This window comes from Ctenocephalides felis, unplaced genomic scaffold (assembly GCF_003426905.1).
Source record: "Ctenocephalides felis isolate EL2017-DRISC unplaced genomic scaffold, ASM342690v1 CF-g0.4_SCAFFOLD_03570, whole genome shotgun sequence".
Lineage (NCBI taxonomy): Eukaryota > Metazoa > Arthropoda > Insecta > Siphonaptera > Pulicidae > Ctenocephalides > Ctenocephalides felis.
Window position 1 is genome coordinate 14,171,066 of NW_020539724.1, and position 23,544 is coordinate 14,194,609.

Genomic DNA, 23,544 nt, shown 5'->3' on the forward strand with positions numbered 1-23,544 from the left:
CACTCTTTTTTTTGTTTAGTGATATTTTAATAATGTATTTTGCATTTATATGCGAAAGATAACAGTATCAAATTGCTATTTAAGTATCAAAGATATAAAATATAAAATAATGTTAACGGGTTGTGCTATAACGTTCAAAGAGAATTATTTCAACAATACTATAATATAAATTCACGTTATATTCTCACTATATTTCCACAATAATAAAAACCCATCGCGTAGTATTTTATAATACTTAAATCTTCATATATTCTGCTATCAAACCAGTTATTATACATAAAACTTTCGATAAATTTTATGCTTAGTTTATATACGTCATTGTCTTAACCATGTTTTACGACAATCTAAATAAACTCGGTTAATATTAAAACGGTTTCTGGTGCAGGATGTTTAACCGTCGTAGATTTTCACGGAGTTATGTGTCTCTTGTCCATTAGATTTGCATTTATATTGTTCTGCACGTTCTAGACTATTTTATCAGAGATTCAGTCACATCAGAATTATCTGCTCGAGTTTCTCTCATTTCTATTCCATGGCGGAAAGTCGGGATAGCACACGTCCTACATCTGGAACACAATGCAACCGCGTGCAGGTGTAGGCGGTTGAGCTAAAGCCCAGGGGCCCATCTACATTCTAGTTGAAAATATTATATAATGTTTTTACAAATTGTTATTGATTAAAGCACTCTTCAAAGTTTGCATTTTACAAAAAAATTTAGAAAATTTTTAATTGTACTAAACTATATCTCGTTGGAAAAACGTTTATATTAATTTACTAGATGACGTCCTATATCCTACAATTTATTGATATAATATACTAATATTTACCGTTTACCTAAAAATAATAATTATTGTTTTTTAAATTACTCTTCACGCCAAAATGCATATACATTTATAATATGAGCGATGTTAAATATAGAACTGCTTTAAATAAAATGATGAGTCTCAATTCCACACTATATTGGAAATTGAAGCCTTACGGTATAACATACCCATAACCATAACATAACACTGGTTCTTCATGGTGGATTGAATTAATTTAATTTTTTATTATTTAAAATATCCAAAATTGCATCTTAAACTTTTCCTAATCCATATCGTGGGGGTCGAATTGTATGTATTCATCTTTACTTTCCCATTTGTTGTTATAAAGTGAAATTTTTACGCATTTTAAAAATATTGTGGAAAGATTAGTAAAAGATGCAAAGAAATTTATATATTAAAAAAAAAACTATATTAAAAGTTTAACATCCGAATCTTGTGTTGGCGCCCCCTAAGGCGTGCGTTCGTATTTTTCGCATGCATCGCGTTAAGGTAGGGTAAATTCTGTCACATCTCAGCTAGCTTTCGGCAATAGTAATGTAGACATTTCATTTTTTTATTTATAATCATAAATTCATTATACATATTCTTATATTGTCTAGGTTCATAAGTAAATTGAAATTTTTGGCAGATGATAGTTTTCATTTGTTTTCAATGCAAACAATGACATGTCGTTTTTTGCATTTTTTTTATTTATTTCTACAATATTGCACATACATCCCAGTACTTTATAATCACATATATCCAAAAAAAAATTCTTAACAAACTTCAGAAAGATTTATCAAAATCCGAATAATCGTTTAGAAGAAGTATACAGTGAGTGCTTGTAATTTAATATGAACTTTATATAATAGCAATAAAGCTCAAATTGATTCTACGTTTTAGTTCGAAAACGTTTGTATGAGAAAAAGAAAAGAGCTGTTCTTAGGGTTTTCCCAGCAATTATTCATTTTTTTTTTTTCGACGTAAAAACCATCCTTGGACTTCAACGAACATTTAAAAAAAAAATTGGCCAAATTGGTCTAGGCGTTGTTGAGTTATGCGTTTACCAACACATTTTGCGATTCATTTTTATATATGAGAAGATGATAAAGACGCTGAATGATTTGCATACCAATTTTTTAACGCAGCAGTTCATATAATACTACGATCGATCATTTCACAATGCCTCAAAATCGCAATAAAATTCAAATTACTTTTAGGCTATACTTTTATGAAAATCGTAAAAGATTATAGACCCAAAAGTGCTTGAATTATGAAAAATCAATAATGATTTCAAACAATCACCAGCGCTCTTAGTACATATCATTGACTAGTTTTTAATGGCAAGCGAAATATTTGTTTTACATCCGGAATAAAACTAGACTTGAAAGGATATTTTGAAGTAGAATTTTTACTACACCGTCAGTAACCCCATTATTTATTATTTCAAACATCTTAATTATCTTCCTTCAAAATTTGCGATTATAACAAGTTCTACCTCAGGCTTTGATATTGTTGTATTCAATATTTACAAACATCATTAATCACAACTGTAATTTAATTCAGTCGGTGTTATATATTTTGTGAGCACGGGAAGTGAATATGTACGATAATTGTGTTCCAAGTTTCTGGTTTGATGTAACAATAAGCACCATTTGTCATGGAGAGAATTCTGAGCTATGGTGAATGGTAATTGAAAATGGCCCCAATGGTAGTTATAAATGGCAAAAAATACATACAATGAAATAATTCCAAATGCTTAAGAATTCCTAAAAAATTGTCTTTATGAACAAGTAGATCGATAAAGCTTCTATTTAAATTTACTCGAGGTAGCTTCGAGAAGATGTACCTTTCCTTACCACCACGTTCTACAGGTTCGTCCATTTTCTATATCACTTTAATTGTATTTCTAATTCTGTACTCGGTAGTTGGATCAAATATAAATGAAGTAAACTCTGGGGGCATCAACCATCCTGAAACCTACTGAATTTCTAATAAGTCACTAAGCTAGGGAATAACTTGAGAGACACGGATCTCATGACTTAAACGCTCCTTGGAGAATGCGTGACCGTACGGCAGAACGTTAAGGCCCCACACATGGGAACAACATCTCGGCAAACGGGTCTTATCCTAACAGACTTATACAAAATGATGAGATAGATACGAATCCTCAAAATAAACCAATTCGAATTGTAATTGCTGCTTTTTGTTTTATAACATTTTGATCTTGATGCCCCAGGAAAACTAATACACTAAACAAATATTCGTCAGGAACTTACATCATATATTTAATTTTTGCTGTTTATTTATTTTTGAGTTAATGTATTAAACTTCCAAGTGAATCAGTTGCTCTTCAACGCTATTCTCATAATTTCTCTATTAAACCAATGCTAAAAAGCGATAATTTTTTTACCATAGTAATTTCATCTCCGTTGACAAGCACTCTTCTCCAAGGGATTAATTTCCAAAGTCTCAGCTGGCCGAGTTCTATCTCATAACGCAGACCGTGTCATAATTTTCACGAGCATTCTGCTATATTAATTTTCTAATACACTATAAACTGTTCTAGTCAATTCTCTATCTGTTTTGAGGAGATATTAGTCTTGATCATTTGAAAAGAATTACGACGATGAATCTTATTTGTATTCATTGCGAACAAAAACATTCCATGCTTTTTATGATACAATTCAAATATTTCTTTTTGCAAAATTTATGGGGCAATTCTGCCGTAACAGTACATAAAATAGCGTTGTTATGGCAACGATCTCTTATGCTTGTTCTTGGTATTGAAAATGATGAAAATGTCAATCCATTTACCGTGCGATCAGGCGTATTTTACATATAAACAAGCAAGGAATAATGTTATGATAACAGAAATCTAGATGGTGCAGTTATCATAAGATTATTCCTCGATTGTTAGAAAATATGGTGACACGTGTTAAAAGCCCCAATAAAGAGATTAGTTTATTATTACCCACAAAATTGATATATTGACTTTAAACATATATTTGATCGATAAAATTACGAAAATTACAAATGGTGTTACTTTGGTAATTCGATCCCAAGTCTCGCGAGTAACATATATCTTCGTCAGTCTATTACATCGTCTAATATGTAGTCTTCGATATAAGGAATCAGGATAGGTGATTAATCTTACGATAGAATGGAATTAGTAATGATAATAAACGATATCGTGAAAGCCTTCAAACCACGAAGAGGTTTTAGGGTGTGACATATGTGATACGGAGCAGGATGATTGCCTATGATGTACCAAAGATGAGACCAGAGAATTGGGATTAGGAAAATTACTTTCCCCAGTATATTACTTGTTTATATAAAACACAGCTCATTTCAGGAGTTTACATTTAAGGGGGTATTTTAGTGTAGAAATTAAAAAAAATCGATTTTTTTTTTCTTATTTTCAAAGTTGAACTACCTAAGAATATGGGTACGAAAAGGTTTTTGAAAATTTGAATTATTTCCGGAGATATAGGCATTTTACTGACTCGATCTCCAAACTGGTTTGGCAGGGTCTAATCGGACAAAATGCATTAGGAAGTCATTACACAAATTTAAGACAGTTTATCGACAGATGAATTATTAATTCGATGTATAGGTTCAGAAACTAAGTACAATGATGAATCTCTAAACTCGTTGATTTGGATTTTCTCGCCGAAACATATTCATTCCCGATCTCGGGTATTTGAAAAGCAGCATTTATTGCTGTTTGCTTATTCAATAAAGGTTTCTTTCCGATTTTAAAAATGATTACCCTTATGGTAATGCAAGTTGGGCCAGAAACTCGTTCATTTGCTGTAAGACGAGACAATGCCCGGATTGAACGATCTAAAATATGGGCATCCTACGCTTCAAAAGGGGCTTGAACTGCTCGATTGGAAGAGAGAAATGCAGAAAATAGTTTTTTTAAAGTAGAAGAAGGTCCGATGCAGATATCGCAGATTAAATAAAAGAAGTATAACATATCATTTTATGACTTTGTCAGCAAATAACTTCACGCAAAACTTCTCAGAACGGACTTTTTCAGTACTGTTGACACGATTTCTCGAGTTCTACTCGACCGATTCACTTGAAATGTTCAGAGAATCTTGTTTATAGACCTATCTGTAGCCCGAATTAGCATTATCCCCAAATTCCAATTTTTACTATATTTAAAAAATTCGAGAAACTCAAAAAACAGTAAAAAGGACACTTTTTTTCAAACAATCGGCAATTTGTAAAAAAAAAATTCTCATCGCTAGTTCGGGCGATTGCGCCATCATTGTAGATTAATAATCTTTTTATTTCTTTTATTTCTGATGGCTAGGAGGGCTGAAATCATGTCAAGACTGAGGTGCCAATTATTTGAGACACCCCCCCACTTCATCAGCTGCCAGTTTCTTCAATTTTTGACTTTTTTTTAATTTTTAATTTTTTTATTGTATTTTAATAATATTAATAAACAAGTAGTAGAAAAATGACCTAAAATTCATCGCTCTACACAAGAATACCCCCTTAATGTTTTTGTTTGATTTTTTTGCACATTCTTGTTCTGATTTTAGTGTCAAATGACTCAGAATGACTTGAATGCTTTGTTATGAATACATAAAATAAGCAAATTGGATTTTCTGGCAGAAACGTAAACTTTTCCTTCGAGAGGTTAAAAATGCATAAATGTCGTGTAAAATTATATAGCCCAATAATAATTCCAAAATTTAATATATATTTAAAATCAAATATCAATTTCCAAATGACACCGACGTATTATGAAATGACAGTGATTCACAAAATCCTCGTTCTTTTTACGCCTTGATATATTATTCAGAAAAATTTCACGGGTATAGGATAATAATATTACAATAATAAATATCGGCATCATTTATACTCTGCAGTGAATATCGAAAAATCGAAAGAATAGACGTCAAACAAGATGAACGGCTAATATTTTCTTGTGAATTTTCTTCGCGCGCAGGAAATTGAAAATCACTGAGCCTTTGTGTTGCCTGCAAGCCGTGTGCAAGGCTGGTGTGTGCGGGCTGGTCGGGCTGGTCGGGCAGGATGGGCAGACGTACATCTTGTTTGCGCAGAAATTCGGAGGATATAAAATACAAATAAAAAAAACTTTAGAAAATGGAGCGAGCGAGGAGAGAGGAGGAATTGTATGAACTATATAGATTTTAAAATTCAACTCATGGAGTGATCATTTTGTGATGTATTGAGTACAAAGATATTTATTTTTTTCATTTTGCGCGTTTGTGGCGAGAGATTGATTCAACACATTTTTACGACTAGATTCTCGAACGTTCGAACACAAAACTTAGATCTTCCTCACCTAATTAAGGGGGTTTTCTTGCGTAGAAATTAAAAAAAATCGTTTTTTTGTTTCATATTTTCAAAGTTTAACTATCTAAGAATATGGGTACAAGAAGATTTTTGAAAATTTGAATAATTTTCGTTGATATAGGCATTTTACTGACGCGGTCTCCAAACCGGTTTGGCAGGGTCTAATCGGACAAATGGCATTAGGAAGTCATTAGATCAACTTATGACAGTTTATCGTCAAATGAATTATTAATTCGAAGTTGAGGTTCAAAAACTCATAACAATAATGAGTCTCTAAACTCGTTGATTTGGATTTTCGCGCCGAAGCATATTCATTACCGATCTCGGGTAATTGAAATAGCAACATTTATTGCTGTTTGCATATTCAATGAAGGTTTTTTTCCGATTTTAAAAATGATGACTCTTATGATAATGCAAATTGGGCCAGAAATTCATTCATTTGCTGTAAGACGAGACAATGCCCGGATTGAACGATCTGAAATACGTACATCCAACGCTTCAAAGGAGCCTAGAACTCTGCCCCATTGAAAGTGAGAAATGTAGAAAATATTTTTTTTTAAGTAGAAGAAGGTCCGATGCATAAAGCAGGAATGGCAGATTAAATAAAATAAGTGTAACACATCATTTTATGAATTTGACAGCAAAAAACTTTAGGCAAACCTTTAAATGCGTTTTTCTCAGAACAGACTTTTTCAGTACTGTTGACACGATTTCTCGAGTTCTACTCGACCGATTCACTTGAAATGTTCAGAGAATTTTGTTAATAGACCTATCTGTGTCCCAAACTAGCTTCATCCCCAAATTCCAATTTTTACTATTTTTAAAAAATTCGAGAAACTCAAAAAACAATAAAAAAGACACTTTTTTCAAACAGTCGCCAATTTAAAAAAAAAATTTTTTTTACTCATCGCTAGTTCGAGCGATTGCGACATCATTGTAGAATAATAATCTTGTTATTTCTTTTATTTCGGATGGCTAGGGGGCTGAAATCCTGGCAAGACTGAGGTGCCAATTTTTTGAGACCCCCCACTTCATCAGCTGCCAGTTTTTTCAATTTTCAACTTTTTTTTTAATTTTGTATTTTAATAATATTAATAAACAAGTGGTAAAAAAATGGATAGTAAAAACATTCATTGCTTTCTTTTACAACACTTTAAAATTGACCAAAAATTTATTGCTCTACACTAGAATACCCCGTAATTTACCTTAAATTCTATCTAATTTTGAATTTAATTATACAATTTTTTGTGTTGCCATTGCCTTATTACAATTTTTTCTTATCCATAAAAAAACATTTACGAATGTGAACTATTCTTATGCGTCCGTGAGTTCAAATCAATATAATATCCTTTATCTAGTCAGATGTAACAATAGAGTTTGTTCGAACGTGTTTCTATCCCTCGGTTTTAGCAAAAACTTCATATCCCTCATAGTTGAGCTTTTTCGTCAAAATGCAAAATACAACCAGACGATCGTTGCCAAAGCAAATAATCCTGGCAAGAAACGACATATCCTTCGGGTGTTATTAATTAAATGATAATGCCTTGTTCCTTTGAATTGAATTAAATTACTTAGCCATACAATGAGGACGAAGGAAATCCACGTCTAGTATACGATCTCAAATATACATTTAATCCTGTACACGAGAGCATGTAATAATCTTTCAGTATTGCTTCTCATAATCTCAGATTAAGGGATGGGGTATTAAACTTTTGACTGAAAACTTTTCATATTATAATTAAACACACACACATACACGAATATATATATGCCTACTTTATTTTAATTTCAAAAATATTTTAATACGTTCTGAAAACTAATATAGATTTTATTTCTTTTAATCTTCATAGTATGTTTATGTATATTTCATAAAGTAAGGTATAAAGAAATATGAACATGATAGTAACAGCATATACAAAGCTTGATAATTTTTTTTAATAAAGATGTGATTTTAATTTAGTAGTATATCTGTTTGTTGCTTGTTTCAATTCCAATGTGATGTGTATTGCAGTGATATAAAAATATTTGTTCGGACGTCTTTTCGTTTTATTATATTGGCCATGAAGGTGACAACCTTCAGGGCATTAAGCTTTACACGGAATGGTTGCTACCCTGGTAGAGGAGGTAGCGGAGTGTTTTAATTGAACTAGTTGTTCACTTCTAAAAGTAAAGTCCTCGAAACAACATGTCTAATAAATAATAAATAAATATATCTTCTTTCATAACTTCTTTTCATCATAACTTAAAAACAAATCAGTGATTGTAATTAGAACTGCAACAAATACATAATATACAAACAAATCAGTGTTTAATACAGTCCACAGCTACAAGGGTTAAATTCTAACCCAACAACCTGAGTTAATAGAAGAAGAGTTTTAGTAAATTTACTACGTAACATAATTACAATATTAGAAGCAATACTTGAGTTTTATTTAAAAAAAAATCTGGTATAACTATATTAATCATTTTATTATACAAGTAGAAATTTTCGTTTTACTTCCAAAGAGGATTAAAAGAAAGTCATGATGTTTAGTTTAGCGCAACCTAAAGCTTTATATCGTTGCTTGTTTGCAAATTGAGAAAAAAGTTTCATCGGAAAACAAACTTTGTCTACAATGTCGTTCGACGGGTATATTTGTCCCATAAATCAAGCAGCCCAGAGTGCCTGTCTCTATCTGAAATTGTGAAGCTCGTCTCTTTTGCTATTTTGAATATCCCGTTTATTGAATGCGGTTTCGAAATTTCCGACTGAGATTTTACGCAGGCACGGTTATTAATGGCTATATCAAACCCAAACCCCAACCCCGATCCATCACTGGATTTCAGTGTTTGACCATTGGAATTGCAAACCGAATATTAATTAAAGTTTTAATGTTTCGATGATAAATTTAGTTTTGAAATCAAACCAAACATGATTAAAACTTGTTCAAATATCAACATTTGATCTTGAAATACTACTATTTCAACTTTTGAGTATTGTATTTATGTTACGTAGTTATAGAATTTATTAAAACTCTCCTTCGATAATTCAGGTTGTTGGGTTATAATTTAACCCTTGCAGCTGTGGACTGTATTAAACACTGATTTGTTTGTGTATTATATATTTGTTGCAGTTCTAATTACAATCACTGATTTGTTACTAAGTTATAATGAAAGAAGATATATTTATTTATTATTTATTAGACATGTTGTCTTGCGGACTTTACTTTAAGAAGTGAACAACTAGTTGAATTAAAACACTCCCCTTCCCCTCTATCAGGGGTAGCAACAATTCCGTGTAGAGCTTAATGCCCTGAAGGTTGTCACCTTCATGGCCAATATAATAAAACGAAAATACGTGCGAACAAATATGGAAATGAATTTCTATTATTTTATATATCCAATTATTTTTGTGTAATTTAAAATTCGTACGAAATGCCATTTTCTGAATAATATGTATTATATATATTACAAAAAAACTTCCCGTACCGTAATTAAAAATCTTAGTACGGAACTCAAAAAAATGTACACAAAATGTGTACACGTTATGAAAATCTCTATAAAATATCTGATAATTTGATGTGCATAAGTCCAATAAATATTTTTGACCGCCAAATGACATTTTTTAAATTTATTTTTATTGAGAGTCCATAACAGCTGGACCTGCCTTCCCAAAAATTTAATCAGTTCTTCATCTTGTCAATAGAAGTAAAATGTTTTTTTAATTATTAAAATCGAACGCTCCGCTCTTAAAAACTGAGTAACCGTTTTAGGCACTTTTTGTCCCGTATCTTTGGAACGGCTAGACCTGCCTTTGCCAAAAACTAATCAGCACTTCTCCTCATCAATACGAATCGAATGTTTTTGAATTATTCAAATTGGTTGATCCGTGTTCCCGAAATCGTCGTCGAAAATTTGTATCCGCACACACACACGTACATCCATTTTTTCTAAGGTATGCCAAAATGTTCAGAAACCTTTGAAACGTAAAGATCTATAAAAATTTTCATTTTCGATTTTTTTGCGATTACTATAACTTGTCCTACGGGAAGTTAATAAAATCAGTTTGTTAATTACAAAAAAATGATATATCGTGAAATCTTCGTTTGTCATTAATTTCAGTTCAGCAACATCGTCCGCTCGATTTCATTAAATTTATTGCGCTCGGTGCAGCGTTTGACGTATAAACTAGACGTATCATGTGTGATTTATTGCCTTCGCCTTCGCCTTCGCCCTCGCTTTTGCACTGTTACTCTGTGTGCTGCTCTCGATCGGAACTCGATTTACACCTGCCCGTAAACCTGGGCTTAGCCTAAATTACACCTGAAGTCATATAATTGGTAAATTAAATCTTTATCAAACCCCACACTAAGCTTGTTTATTTATTGAAGTAAAACTTCTTTAGGCGCGACTAGGGTGTAAATCCGTACAAATGCAACGGAAGTGCGTTACGGCAGATAATATAAGATAATTCGCTCTTGATGATATCATTTATATACGGGTCGATTGTGATTAGGCGTCGTGTATGTGAAAAGAGATCTGTCGTTGTATGCTTACCGGCGTCTACGTTGTATGCGTACCGATATCAACAAGCAAATCAGCATAGATAAATAAACATTTTAAAGTTACAACGTAGTACAAATCTTGATTTAATGAAAAATGCCTGAATCAGAAGAATATTTCATCCTGTTCCTTGAAAATAATAAAACAAAATAAACATTTGTGCCGCAAGTTCATTGATTAGAAATTATTTCTATATTATTTGTAGTTTCTATATTATTCGTAGGCAAGACGGATATAATAGCCTTTCAAAGAATGAGATTATAACGCCAGCGAAAAAGTAAAAAAAAATACAAGCAGACAATGAATGTATGTTAATTTTAATTACATGAAGTTCATCAAACACAATTATTACATGATAAGTGAAGTTTCGAAAACAATATTTGTTTAGGCGTTGTTTAACATAATCCACTGTGTGAACGAATATTATAGAATTTATCAATCAGCAATTACTTCATTTATCTAATGAAGGTTTCTAAATGCTAATTACAATGACAAACCGATCATGTCATATTTGAAGTATGGCTTTAATTACATTATTGTTTTTAAAAATTATACATATTTTTAATGCTATTATAAATATATAATTTATAATTTTTCATTATAATGGTTGACACTAATAAATGTGTGCATCACGAGTGTTACCATATTACTAATAAACATTATTCAAAATTGTTGTATGATGTATTTATTTTTTACTTAAATGCCACCTTGTACAATAGTAAATAAGTTTTACTTCAATCGCGTGTGAACCTTACGCACACTCTTTTTTTTTCAATGCACTACATAAAGTAGCATTTTCTCAAGAATGCCTTATACATACTTGAAATCTAGCTTGAATTATATTTATATTTATTTATATTTATATTTATATTTACGGATACAGGAATAGATTTAATAATTACAGAAAATAAATTATCTTAATTGAATTAATTACAGTAAAATACAACTATTAAACAATATTAAGTCTACTATATACTATATAGTATATAGTATTACACTATTTATTATTTATTTTTATTAGACTATTTCATATTGTCGTTAAGATATGTTATTGTTATATTTAAACCTGAAATTTTTATAGCTACCTGTAATATAAATAGTTATACTAATAATTCTTAGTATTAATATTTATATGATGAAATAAACATTTTAAAATAATTTTGGTTGTTCAATGAAGAAAATATATTTATTATAATACGAATCAATATTAAGCATGTATACGATTTCAAGTTAGATTTGAAGTATAGTTCCTAAAATACGCTACTTTATGTAGTTTATTGCAATGTTACCAGATATGAAATCAAATAATTTTTTATACTAATACTAAAATAAATATGGCATTGCTCGTACACAATTTACTTAAAAATTATTACAGTTGTGCGACATATAATGTATATAAACCGTATATACAAAAATCGTAAAAAGTCGTATCCGTTGTGATCCTTTTCCGTATTATCCTGTTTATATTTTTATTCGCAGAAGGTACGTTTTAAGTATATTGTGGGGGCTTATAGTATTCCTATAGTTTCGCGAACAATAAATCTTTTGATGTTTTCTAGGACAGACAATGTTATTACAGTCGAAAGAAATGTATCGTAATAACAAAGCCGAGGAAAATATATCATAATCCGTTTAGAGGCGATTGATTTTTCAATTCGAGTAATTGATTTTTGAGTCAGAGGATTCTGGTAAAATTAAATGAATAAAAATATTGGATGTAACCTTATTTTTTAAAAAATTGCAGAAATGTACGAATAATTTGGCATCTTTTTGCTAATTATATGAAAAATTTATCGAGCTTCATCAAACAACTTTTAAATTTTTGAAGTCGGTGCAGCCGATTTTAGGAACGAATGATGAATGGTCAAATTTTGGCTCAGATATACATACATAGTTTCTATAATTTTGGGAAAATAACTGATTTATGTTATTTCAAAAATTCCAAAATTTTCCAAAATATGAAAATGTTATAAATCAAATTATTATAATAGAAATAGGATATGTTTTGCGTAATAATTATACAGGTTTAAAAATTATTTTGAGTAATATTCGTATCGCTACCATATACCAAATTCATTTCACTGTTACGAGATAGACACATAAAATTTGTTTTCATGTATGACGAAATCGTTTGACAAGACTGAATAAATAATTCGTATAAACCGAAATCCGTTTCGAACTTGTGAAGTCGGGAAAGCGGAAACCCTTGGAAAATCCAATATCCAACATCACTTGTACACGGGAAACATATTGAAGTCTTCACTACGGATATGCAATACTTGTAAATGCAAATTATTAGCCGAACACCGAATTTAGTAGTAACTAGGCAATGAAATACTAAAAATACTTCCAACTATTCTGGTCATTATAATGAAATTTCTCTATCGAATTCCTATTGAATCTTTTCTTTTTTCGTTGATTACAATTCAGTAGGATTTGGAAAATTTGTGCATCGTGAGATTTACAGAACAAATGGGTTTGGTACCCACGGTTCTATCGATTGATGTATTTTAATTTATGGAACAACGTGTTTTCAAAGATATAGAGAAGTCCCGTAACGTCGGACGGCACCTAGTGCCGGACACTCTATTTAACACGTATTATTTAAGCGAGTATAAATCTTTTTATTTCAAAATACAAGTGAAAGGGGCGCGGGGGGCACAGAGGTGCAGGATCACGCGCCAAGACTCACCTGTGGTGACGCACACGGCCACGGCGGGAGTAACCCTTTGCTGTTTTAGGCGCAAAATCACTTCGTCACCTAAATATCAATTAAGTAATTCTAGTATATTTATGCATTTACATTTGAGTGGTATGTCAAGATAAAAGTAGTACTTGATCGTTATCCGTAAAATGGTAGAATATTATTAGATTTTTTAACCAATTTTAGTTGATACCACCAAATGAACAAAAATGTCTGTCTTTTAGCGCCGTCCCTTAAACATTTTTGTGAGAATTGACGTAATTTATTCTAATTATTTAATTTTGTTCTGCATGAGTACTAACAGTCACTACATACCCCATTTTTCGTATTTCCTAATCAAAGAATGAAAATCTTATGATGAATGCTCCAGCTGAGGGCATCGGCATGGCCCAGCTAAAAGGGTGGATAAATAGTGATTTTTTTGCAATATCAAAGAATATTCGTCAAATACACATGTGCAGACATTCTAGAGTGTGGAGATTGCTACATATGTGTTCAATGCAGATTATTTTGAAATGTCCGGTACTAGGTGCCACTTTCTAAAATCAAATTTTGTGTTACCAATGTTTGATTGATAGTATTAATTATTTTTTAGCAAAGGTTGCGTTTTTGTTGATTTAGTTTGATTTCTAACTTTATTATCATCTAACATGATTTATAATTTAATGAACATTTCGTAAAATATTTTTTTATTTATTTATAAATAACCTTAGGTGTCCGGCACTCGGGGACTTTCCCTGTTAGTTTTCATTGAAACATAATATCAATTTTGGAATGGATGTTTCTGTCATTGCCCGTTTGCATGTAGAGTGATACCTTTACAATTCTATACATGAATTACATGTATATATATATATATATATATATATATATATTTATAAAGATATAAAATATCTTATCAAAATCAAAATACAATAAATTGATGTTGAAATATTGCATCTTCAAATATGCCATACGAATACAATACAGAAAAATCATATAACAATTTTGATACTCGCACCCCCTTTGTCATTTTATCGTGTTTTCATTTTCTGAACGTATGTTCAATTTTGATCTTTCGTTCCAATAAAGAATAATTTTCTCGTCTTCTGCTCATTCATTCCCTAAAGGAATGAGGAAAGAGGTTCCAGCTGATTCCCAGTTCCGAGTCATAACCCTTCCGCTTCATTTCATCTCTCATTATGAGCAAATGACAAATTTTATTATCTGAAGAAATGGAATGATCAGTTTTTACTTCTTGTAATTTTCGATTACTATCGAAATTGAATCGCTGGGAATTTAAAATAGGTTACAATATCAAACATTTATTTTCGTGACATTTTGCTTTAGAGAGCAAGTAGCAAAAACTTTGCGATATGTGCAAATTTGAATATAATGTATTTCATATCGTTTAAGATTATCTATAATATAAAAATGAATCGCAAAATGTGTTGGTAAGCGCATAACTCAACAACGCCTGTACTAATTTGACAATTCTTTTTTTTTTATTATTCGTTGAAGTCCAAGAATGGTTCTTACGGTAAGAAAAAATCGAATAATTGCCGGGAAAACCCTAAAAACAATCCTTTTCTTTTTTACATACAAACGTTAGTATTTTCATATTTTTGCCATCGGTTACGGAATATTTACCCAAGTCAATGGAGCGTTTTGGGTCTGAATTTTTTTTACTGTGCTCCAATTCGTATGAAATTTTGAAATTAGGTTTATCTTACTCTCAAGTTCAAAAGTGAAAATAATTTAGACTCCTTTGTCATTTCCCGGGGGATGACATGCCTCTCAGTGGTGTAATTTCATTTTTTTTATTCAAAATAACGTCGGATATCGATAAAAGAACTAATTATAAGAAAAAAATGTTTTATAATGTTTTTCAAAAAAGCAAATACTCATCATATTATTTAAAGCAGTGGTACACTTAAGATCCATATGGGTGGATGTATATACATTTCGGTATAGACTGTAGTGTGAAAAAACATAATAATTTTTAACTAATTGGTGAATATCAGTATAGGTTATTAAAACAAATTGGAACTTTTGAATTGTAAACATAAATACAGGACAACGTCTGTCGAGTCATCTAGTTTCCAACAAAAATGATTTCAATCACCTCGTCAACGTTATAGAGAAGTTGTGGTCTGATATTTTCAACTTATAAAATAATTAAATATTGAATGAATGATTAAATGAAATGAGAAAATGATAGCTTTGGAAATAATCTTCAACAATTTAAGATGAATTATTCCAAAATTATATATGTAATTAAATAAATCTGAAGATAGCACCTTGGGTAATTTTATATAAAAATAAATACATGTAGGCTGTATTAATTGCTAATTTTAATCAGTTATACTTTCATTTTGTCATTTTAAATTTATTTAATAAATACATATACTTAACATATATTTTCACTGAATATTAAACCAAAACGCTTTATTATTCATATGTCGTCTTCTTAAAAAAGGCGGTTGATGCTTTTGTAAGTGAAACTAAAAGTATTTATTAATTAAAACATAACATTTTGTAAAAGGTCACAGAAATATAATTACTTTTTATTTGATATCTACATTTTCCGGAAAAGGCCTAATATTCGTCTGATGGCCCTTACCTAACCTAAATAACTTTACAGGCCGACAGCTCAAAAGGTCGCTATCTGTCCTTTTAGCAACGACGACCCCAAAACGTTGCCAAATATGTTTCGTAATTAACCCTGGTACATCGGGACGGGGTTGACATGTGGTAAACGACTCTTTCGTTGAATTCTTAAAACATTTAATGTGTATATTTGAGATGGGTAATTCACTCCGGAGTTATCACTCCGATACAACTTCTCCCTCGGAGTGAATCCGAGTGGAGGTGTCTCACAGGATTTGTCATATACGACTTCCTTAAACTGGTACTAAATCTGTTAACATGTGCAGATATTTGCTTGAGATTTTTTACTAATACAAAGATTTGGGTCGAAAGAAGCGGTTTTTTTTTCTAGTCTAACAGCCAGTTTTATGACTTTCCAGGTATATAATGTCTCAAAATAGTGCTATTTTATATTTTATATTTTGTATACGATCATGTTTGTCCTTAAATAAGCTCTAATCAAACTACCTGTTGTATAATTTGTTCTCAAAAAGGAAATAATAAAAGAATGTGAGGTATTATCATTTTGTGAAAAATATTATACACAAAGGTTTGTTCTTATTTTATATATAAGGTTCACTGCATTATTTTCACATAAAAATAAACATAATCAAAAAATTCTATATTTTCTCTTCAAAAATAATTACAAAATTGATTTTGATTCCCAAGTTTTTTTGTCAATTTGAGATTTGTATGCATATTGAAATGCATAAAATAGTAATTATTATAATAAAATAAACAAAAATGTTTGAACTATTTGTAAACTATTTCTAAAGTCTTAATAAATCCTTGGATATGTTAACAACACAATAATGAACACATTTGTGTCAAATATTATGTTTCTTAATTTATATAGTACGATTTTATATACGAATTCTGAATGTGCAAGAGTATGTAAGAATGTGCAAGTGTGTAAGAGTAAAAATCAGAACCATTAGTTTTCTCGAATTTCACCAAATAGTTCATGCACGACATGAACTTCAATGTAAATTATCCTTCTCGGTGAAATTCTCGACCAAACGTACGTTCGAATTTCGCAAAGTGCATTCGCAACGTGATTAATGAATGCATTTACCCGGAACCTTTTCCAAACTTCTCCCTGGTATGAATGCATATGCATAGAATTCCATTCATTTATATTCAGATTTGGTTATAAATAGAAATATATTATCTAGATTCCTTATTTATACTAGATAATGCATATATACATTCACTAATTTATTTTCTAATTTCAGAATCTGAAGAACCAAATAATGACAACAAACTTATGGGTCGAGCAGGTGAGGGTCACTCTAATATTTTTATTCAAACTGATTCGTCACCACATATTATTATTTTTTTTTTGGCTAATAAATTTTTATCGAGCTTTCGTGCAAAAAATGACAATTTCTACAAAAGTTCCTGAAAGTTACTAAAAGCTTTCCTTGTATTTCGTTTCCCAAGCCCTCTTTTGTGCTGACATAGTGATTGTGATAAATTAAATTATATTATGTTCTTATATCAGGCACCTCTTTTCGCGATGGAAAAACACTTTCACATTCAAATAAGATTATGGGCTTTTAGAAAAGTTTATTGACTTTTGTCGTAAAAGAAATTGTACGAAAATTCTTTTTATTTTTTTGTTAATAGTGATTTTTGTTGAGTTGGCATTATTGAAATTATACCTTATAACTACTGAGTTGATTTTCATTCAGGAATACGGTTTATTTTTATTATCTTCATTTACTGACGTCTAGTTTATTCTTATTTATAGATACTTCTATGCACGTTTATCTCTAATAAGAATGAATGTCACCATTAGCTGAAACCATTTCACTAATTTTACGGCTTAGAAATCTATTCTAATATACTATAAATTAAGCCATTATTTGTGTTTAGCTGCAAAAGTAACGATAAGCAATCAATGGTAATTACTTTTATTAGATATAAAATAAATAGTTATTCTAAGTTCTATTTCGGATTAAGATAATATCATTAGTTTATTGGAATTTTTAATGCTTAACATTTTTTATCATTAAATTATTTTATCTTAGAGCTGGTACGATTACAAACTTCGTTGGGAACCGAAGGAGTACGGAGGCGTTCACATGCTCCACGTTCCTTCTGATCATATATGGAGGCCAGATATAGTTCTTTATAATAAGTAAGTCTAAAACTTTCAAAAAATATATATTAAAACTTGGGGAATGGTATATGGTACTTTGATCACCTAGCCACACATATATTTATAACCGGGCGAACTCTGTTTTACCACCAGATGGTTTCATTTTATGTAATATTTCGTTTGGCCATTAAAAGATGAAGAAAAAATTTCCTGCTGTTGAAATTGAATAAAAATTTGCACAATACATGTAATTGATTTGATGGTTTCTAATTGAAATGTTAGGAAACGAATAACTTATTTTTTTACTTTTGTGCACAATTTCACAGTGAACACAATGCCGATTTGTCACATAAAATTAACAGAGCAGAGAACAATGAGTTGTCAAACAAATGAGTAGCAGTCAAACAAAAAATATTAGTACGTAGTACATGCTAAGTATCATAGATGATGCTGTATGTGAAAAAAGAAAGTGTTTTTCGCTTTTTTGTTAAAATCTTTCTTCAATTTTCTTTGCTATAAACCTCACGGTGTCCGAGACCTTTCGAACGAATGCAAAATTGTCGAAATCGGCTCGTGCGCTCTGGAGTTATATCGTCAGGAAGGAAAACCTGACTTATTTATATATATAGAAGATTATTACCATTTGTACTTAGCGTGGAACATTCATCCAACAAACTTTACTTATGTCTTTGCTAATAAAGAAATCATTATCTTTATCCCATAAGCTAAATTATAAAAATATTAAAGAAATTGAACATGTTCAAATTTCTGAACAGAATTTGAAGGAGTCGCTCAATATTCAAAATTAGATAGTCATAAATTTAAAATAATTTAAGACAATTTATTTTTGGATTTAAACTTACATTGAGAGAAGTTAATAAAACCTATACACTGCAAGATTATATAAAAAATAGTTCGTGTTTCCTAAATCTTATTAAAATTCGTCCCTATCGAGGAATGCAATATGCTACGGACGTTTCTTAGGGCATTCTGCTGAAGAATGTGGTCCATACATTTTTATTTCTTTTTTGTATTCCATAGTCTCTGTGAGAACTATGGCTAACAACACCAAGTGAATTATATATCACTTTAGGGACAAAAATAAACGGAAGAACATTCATCTTTCTTGAGGTTCCGTACTTGATGTGATTGTGGTAAATCCTTTTTGGATCTTTAAAGATATTTTAAAGTAGGAAATGAACTCTAGCAGTCACCAATTGTAATTAAAATTATGTAAAAATTAAAAAAATATTGTTTTTTGGAATTTTAGTAAAATCGACTACTATTATACACAGTGGCGTAACTATAGGGTGGCATGGGCGGCAAAATGCCGCGGGCTCATAAATATTTTTTTATATTTTACCTGCATTTATCTTATTTCACTTGGAAACTATATTTTATGGTTTATTATATAGTTTAAACTCTGTGAGCCAACTAAAGACAATGATACAATTTCAGGTTAATCATTTGGACACTTTCTATACAAAATGATTTTGATTCATTATAGAGCACATATATTGGTTTCTTTGGTAATATAATTCATTAAAATCGTTTTGGCTATATTTTGTAATATAATTTTTGGTTATATTTGCAATATAATTAATTAAAATCGTTATTGAATACGTTGAAAAAATATCGAGTTTATTAAAGGAAACTAAATATAATAAAGAATTTTCCACGGGTCCCGGAGGGTTTAGTTACGTCACTGAATATAGTCAAGAATAGAGATGGGTAACTCACTCCGGACTTTTCACTCCGATACAACTCCTCCCTCGGAGTGAATCCGAGTGGAGTTGTTTCACAGGATTTGTCGTATCCGACTTCCTTAAACTGGTATTAAATATGTTAACTCGTACAGACATTTAGTGTTTTTGTCTTTTTTGCTTTGGGAAGGAAGCGGTTACTTTCTCGTCTCACAGGCAGTTTTATGACCTTTCAGGTATAAAAATCAAGATGATACCATTGTGTATTTTCCAGAATATACAAAAATGTTACTTTTAAGATACAGAACAATGAAATAGTATTCGAGTGTGAATAGCTCAAATGTATAATTTATTGAATAGTAAGGGGTCATATCTCTAACTACGATAATCTTTGGCCGTAAATGATGGCAATCAGGAATATACATACCGAAAAATATACGAAATGAAATACATTTATTTAATCTTGTTTTTCCATAGCCTGAAATAACAATACTTTGGAGTACAAAATTTATCAGTGATATCATTAGTATTTAAGCAGCAAAAAATATTAACTATTATATTATTACTTTCACACAATTATATAATTTTGAAAGCAGAAGTATTATGTTTTGCTTTTATTACAAAGATTACGAAGATAATTTTTATATAAAATTAATCCAAAAAATCAATTATTTTCTCATCAAAAGGAAATCATTAAATTGAATTTGATTCTCAAGTTTTGCGTTTTTACTTTGGTCAACACTGCTAAAATTACGCGTCACTGAGTTTTCAAATTTCAAATAATTAATGGGATTTGACATATCCTTAGATACATAAACAGAGCACCATAGAACACATTTGTTTCGAGTATTTCGGTTTCAAAATTGTCGGAGTCATGGAGTTGTTAAGCGGATATAACTACACCATGAAGCGGTGTCAAATCCGAGTCGATCCGGCTTCGGATATAATAAGCCCATCTCTAGACTCAAGAAACTATTATGGCAAATTAAATTTTGGAGAGAATCGCCGCTGTGAAATCCAAATGCGTGATAGATATACATATGTATATTGCATAGATTAGTGAAATCCCTGTCGGCGTGAGTTTTTCCGCCTCGTTTTGGTTTTGCGGCACCGTGGCGGCCCCGTGGCGGCAAAATGCGCATTATAATTCTGTTATCCGGTTGTGCGCAATGCTACCCGATACAGTTTCCTGTACGCCGTGGGGCATGTAACCGGAAGCTTTCTTCCCATTTAACATGATGGAAATTCACACAGGAAACCTTCATTCATAAATTATGCTCGAATTGTACTTGTGTAACACTAATATTAGGGCTATGTTAACCAGATTTTAACCCTTTTATATTTGTCAAAACATCGCAACAAAATGATATTGATTGCATATGAGTTCAGAAAGAATTAAAATTTGTAGTGAATTTAAAACTAACCAATCATCAGACGATATTATGAATGTACAGTATTGTAGTAAAACTTCTTTAGGCGCGACTATGGTGTAAATCCGTACAAATTCAACGGAAGCGCGTTACGGCAGATAAGAGTCGATAAGATAAGAGTCGAGTGCCAATGATTCGTCATTCGGTCTTGATGATATTTCTATACGGGTCGATCGTGATTAGTCGTCGCGTATGTGAATAGAGATCTGTCGTTGTATGCGTACCGATATCAACAAGGAAATCAGCATAGATAAATAAACATTTTAAAGTTATATAGTACAAATGTTGATTTAATGAAAAATGTCTGAATCAGAAGAATATTTTACCCGGTCCCCCGTAAATAATTGTGTTGAAAATAATAAAACAAATGCAGCATTTCCGCCACGTATGAATAAAGTTTATTGAAATAATTTTTATATTATTCGTAGTTTCTATAATTTTTTTTAGGGAAAATAGATATTACTGCTGTTCAAAGAATGAGAATATATAGCCAGCGAAAAAGTAAAAAAATACCATCAGTCAATGAATGTATATTAATTTTAATTACATGAAGTTCTTCAAACATAATTATTACATGATGAGTGAAATTGCGTAAACAATATTTGTTTAACATAATCCACTGTGTGAACAAATATTATAGAAGATATTAATCATATGTTTATTTATTGTATCAGTATAAATTTTGTCCTTTATATAATTTCTTAAACTTCATGAGATCCATCATAGAAACAAAAGCACGAGCTAATAAAAGAATCTTAGTTTCGAAGATAATTTCATGTTTGTATTATAAATCACCAAATGAATGGTATAACATAAAAACAAAGACCTAACATTGATAGAACACTATAAAAAGTCTCACGTTTTATGTCTTCTGTGTAAAATTAAGTCAAAATTCTAATCTGTATATTTTTAATCATACAACAGTATGAATAATAAAATATAAGAATTTTAACAAATTTAAATTTTAAGTTACTAACTTATTTTGGACAAAAAATGGCAGTAAGGACTACAGAGCAGATGAAAGTCGCGACAGCAATAGAATTCAAAGTTATATCTAAATTCGTAATTATTCGTTAATTTATTCGTCAAATAACTTTTTGTATATTTATATCGTATATGTTCATTTACAACTTTTATATACGCTTTTTTATTTATTTAGACTAGCAGATAATAGACAGTCAGTCCTCAATTTTATTCCCCATCGACTCTTAGTATCTTCGCTCGTCGTGGTCATAAATTCAAACGAGAAGACACCAATTCCCGATAGGTAATTGGCGGAGTATATATAGCAGATGGTTTTTCCTCCCGATCTTCTTTATGACAACATACAAAATTCAAAGAGACAAATATAATAAAGTTTCTTACTGCCAAAGAGAAAAGTTTGGCAACACGCGTGGGAAAAGATGACTCGATGTCGTTAAGAAACTTTTGCAGGCCATATTTTAAGAAAAAGCATAAAAAAGAGTGCGCGTAAGGTTCACACGCAATTGAAGTAAAACTTATTTGCTACTGTACAAGATGGCATTTAAGTAAAAATAAATACATCATATAACAATTTTGAATAATGTTTATTAATAATATGGTAACACTCGTGATGCACATATTTATTTGTGTCAACCAATATACACATTTATATAAAAATTAAAATTATTAAAATTTAAAAATATTTATAATATTTAAAAACAATAATGTAATTAAAGTCATACTTCAAATATGACATGATCGGTTTGTCATTGTAATTAGCATTTAGAAATGAACTTTCGTTAGAGAGAAATGACGTCACTGACCTGTATTTGTTACTATCGTCTTTTATCCGCAACTTTTAGTTCGAAATTTAAATTGGTTCAAATATATATGGTATATTGTTTTGGTTACTTTCTCTCCTCAAAATGTAGTTTTATATAAAAATAGGTATCGAATGGAATTTAAGAAGGGTGACACAAAAAATGAGACTCGCTTTATCGACTTTTAAAGCTCGTGCTTTTGTTTTTACGATGATCTCATGACGTTTAAGAAATTATATAAATGACAAAATTTATACTGATACAATAAATAAACATATCCAAAATAATACAGAACTCATTGATAAAGAAATAGGTAATAAGATATTTAATATAAAATAATAAAGAACAAAACCTCTGTTGTGCCCCATCCAACGACGGTGCCAACAATATGTAGGTTCTTCCTGATGCTAAGCATCAAGCTGGTACCAGACTGTGAAGGCGAATCAGTAAAATAGATGAAGACTTTTGATGTTTATGTTTATTTCATGATTCTTGAACACTTTGTA

General features: G+C 30.7%; 1 protein-coding gene across 1 annotated transcript in view; it reads left to right on the forward strand.

Moving 5' to 3' along the window:
• Positions 1 to 23,544, forward strand: part of LOC113383211 (acetylcholine receptor subunit alpha-like) — a 124,532-nt gene that overhangs the window by 76,589 nt on the left and 24,399 nt on the right. Inside the window, exons 4-5 of the mRNA XM_026621457.1 lie at positions 17,253 to 17,297; positions 18,051 to 18,160. Of these exons, the coding sequence (XP_026477242.1) occupies positions 17,253 to 17,297; positions 18,051 to 18,160 (155 nt within the window). The remainder of the gene's footprint in view (positions 1 to 17,252; positions 17,298 to 18,050; positions 18,161 to 23,544) is intronic.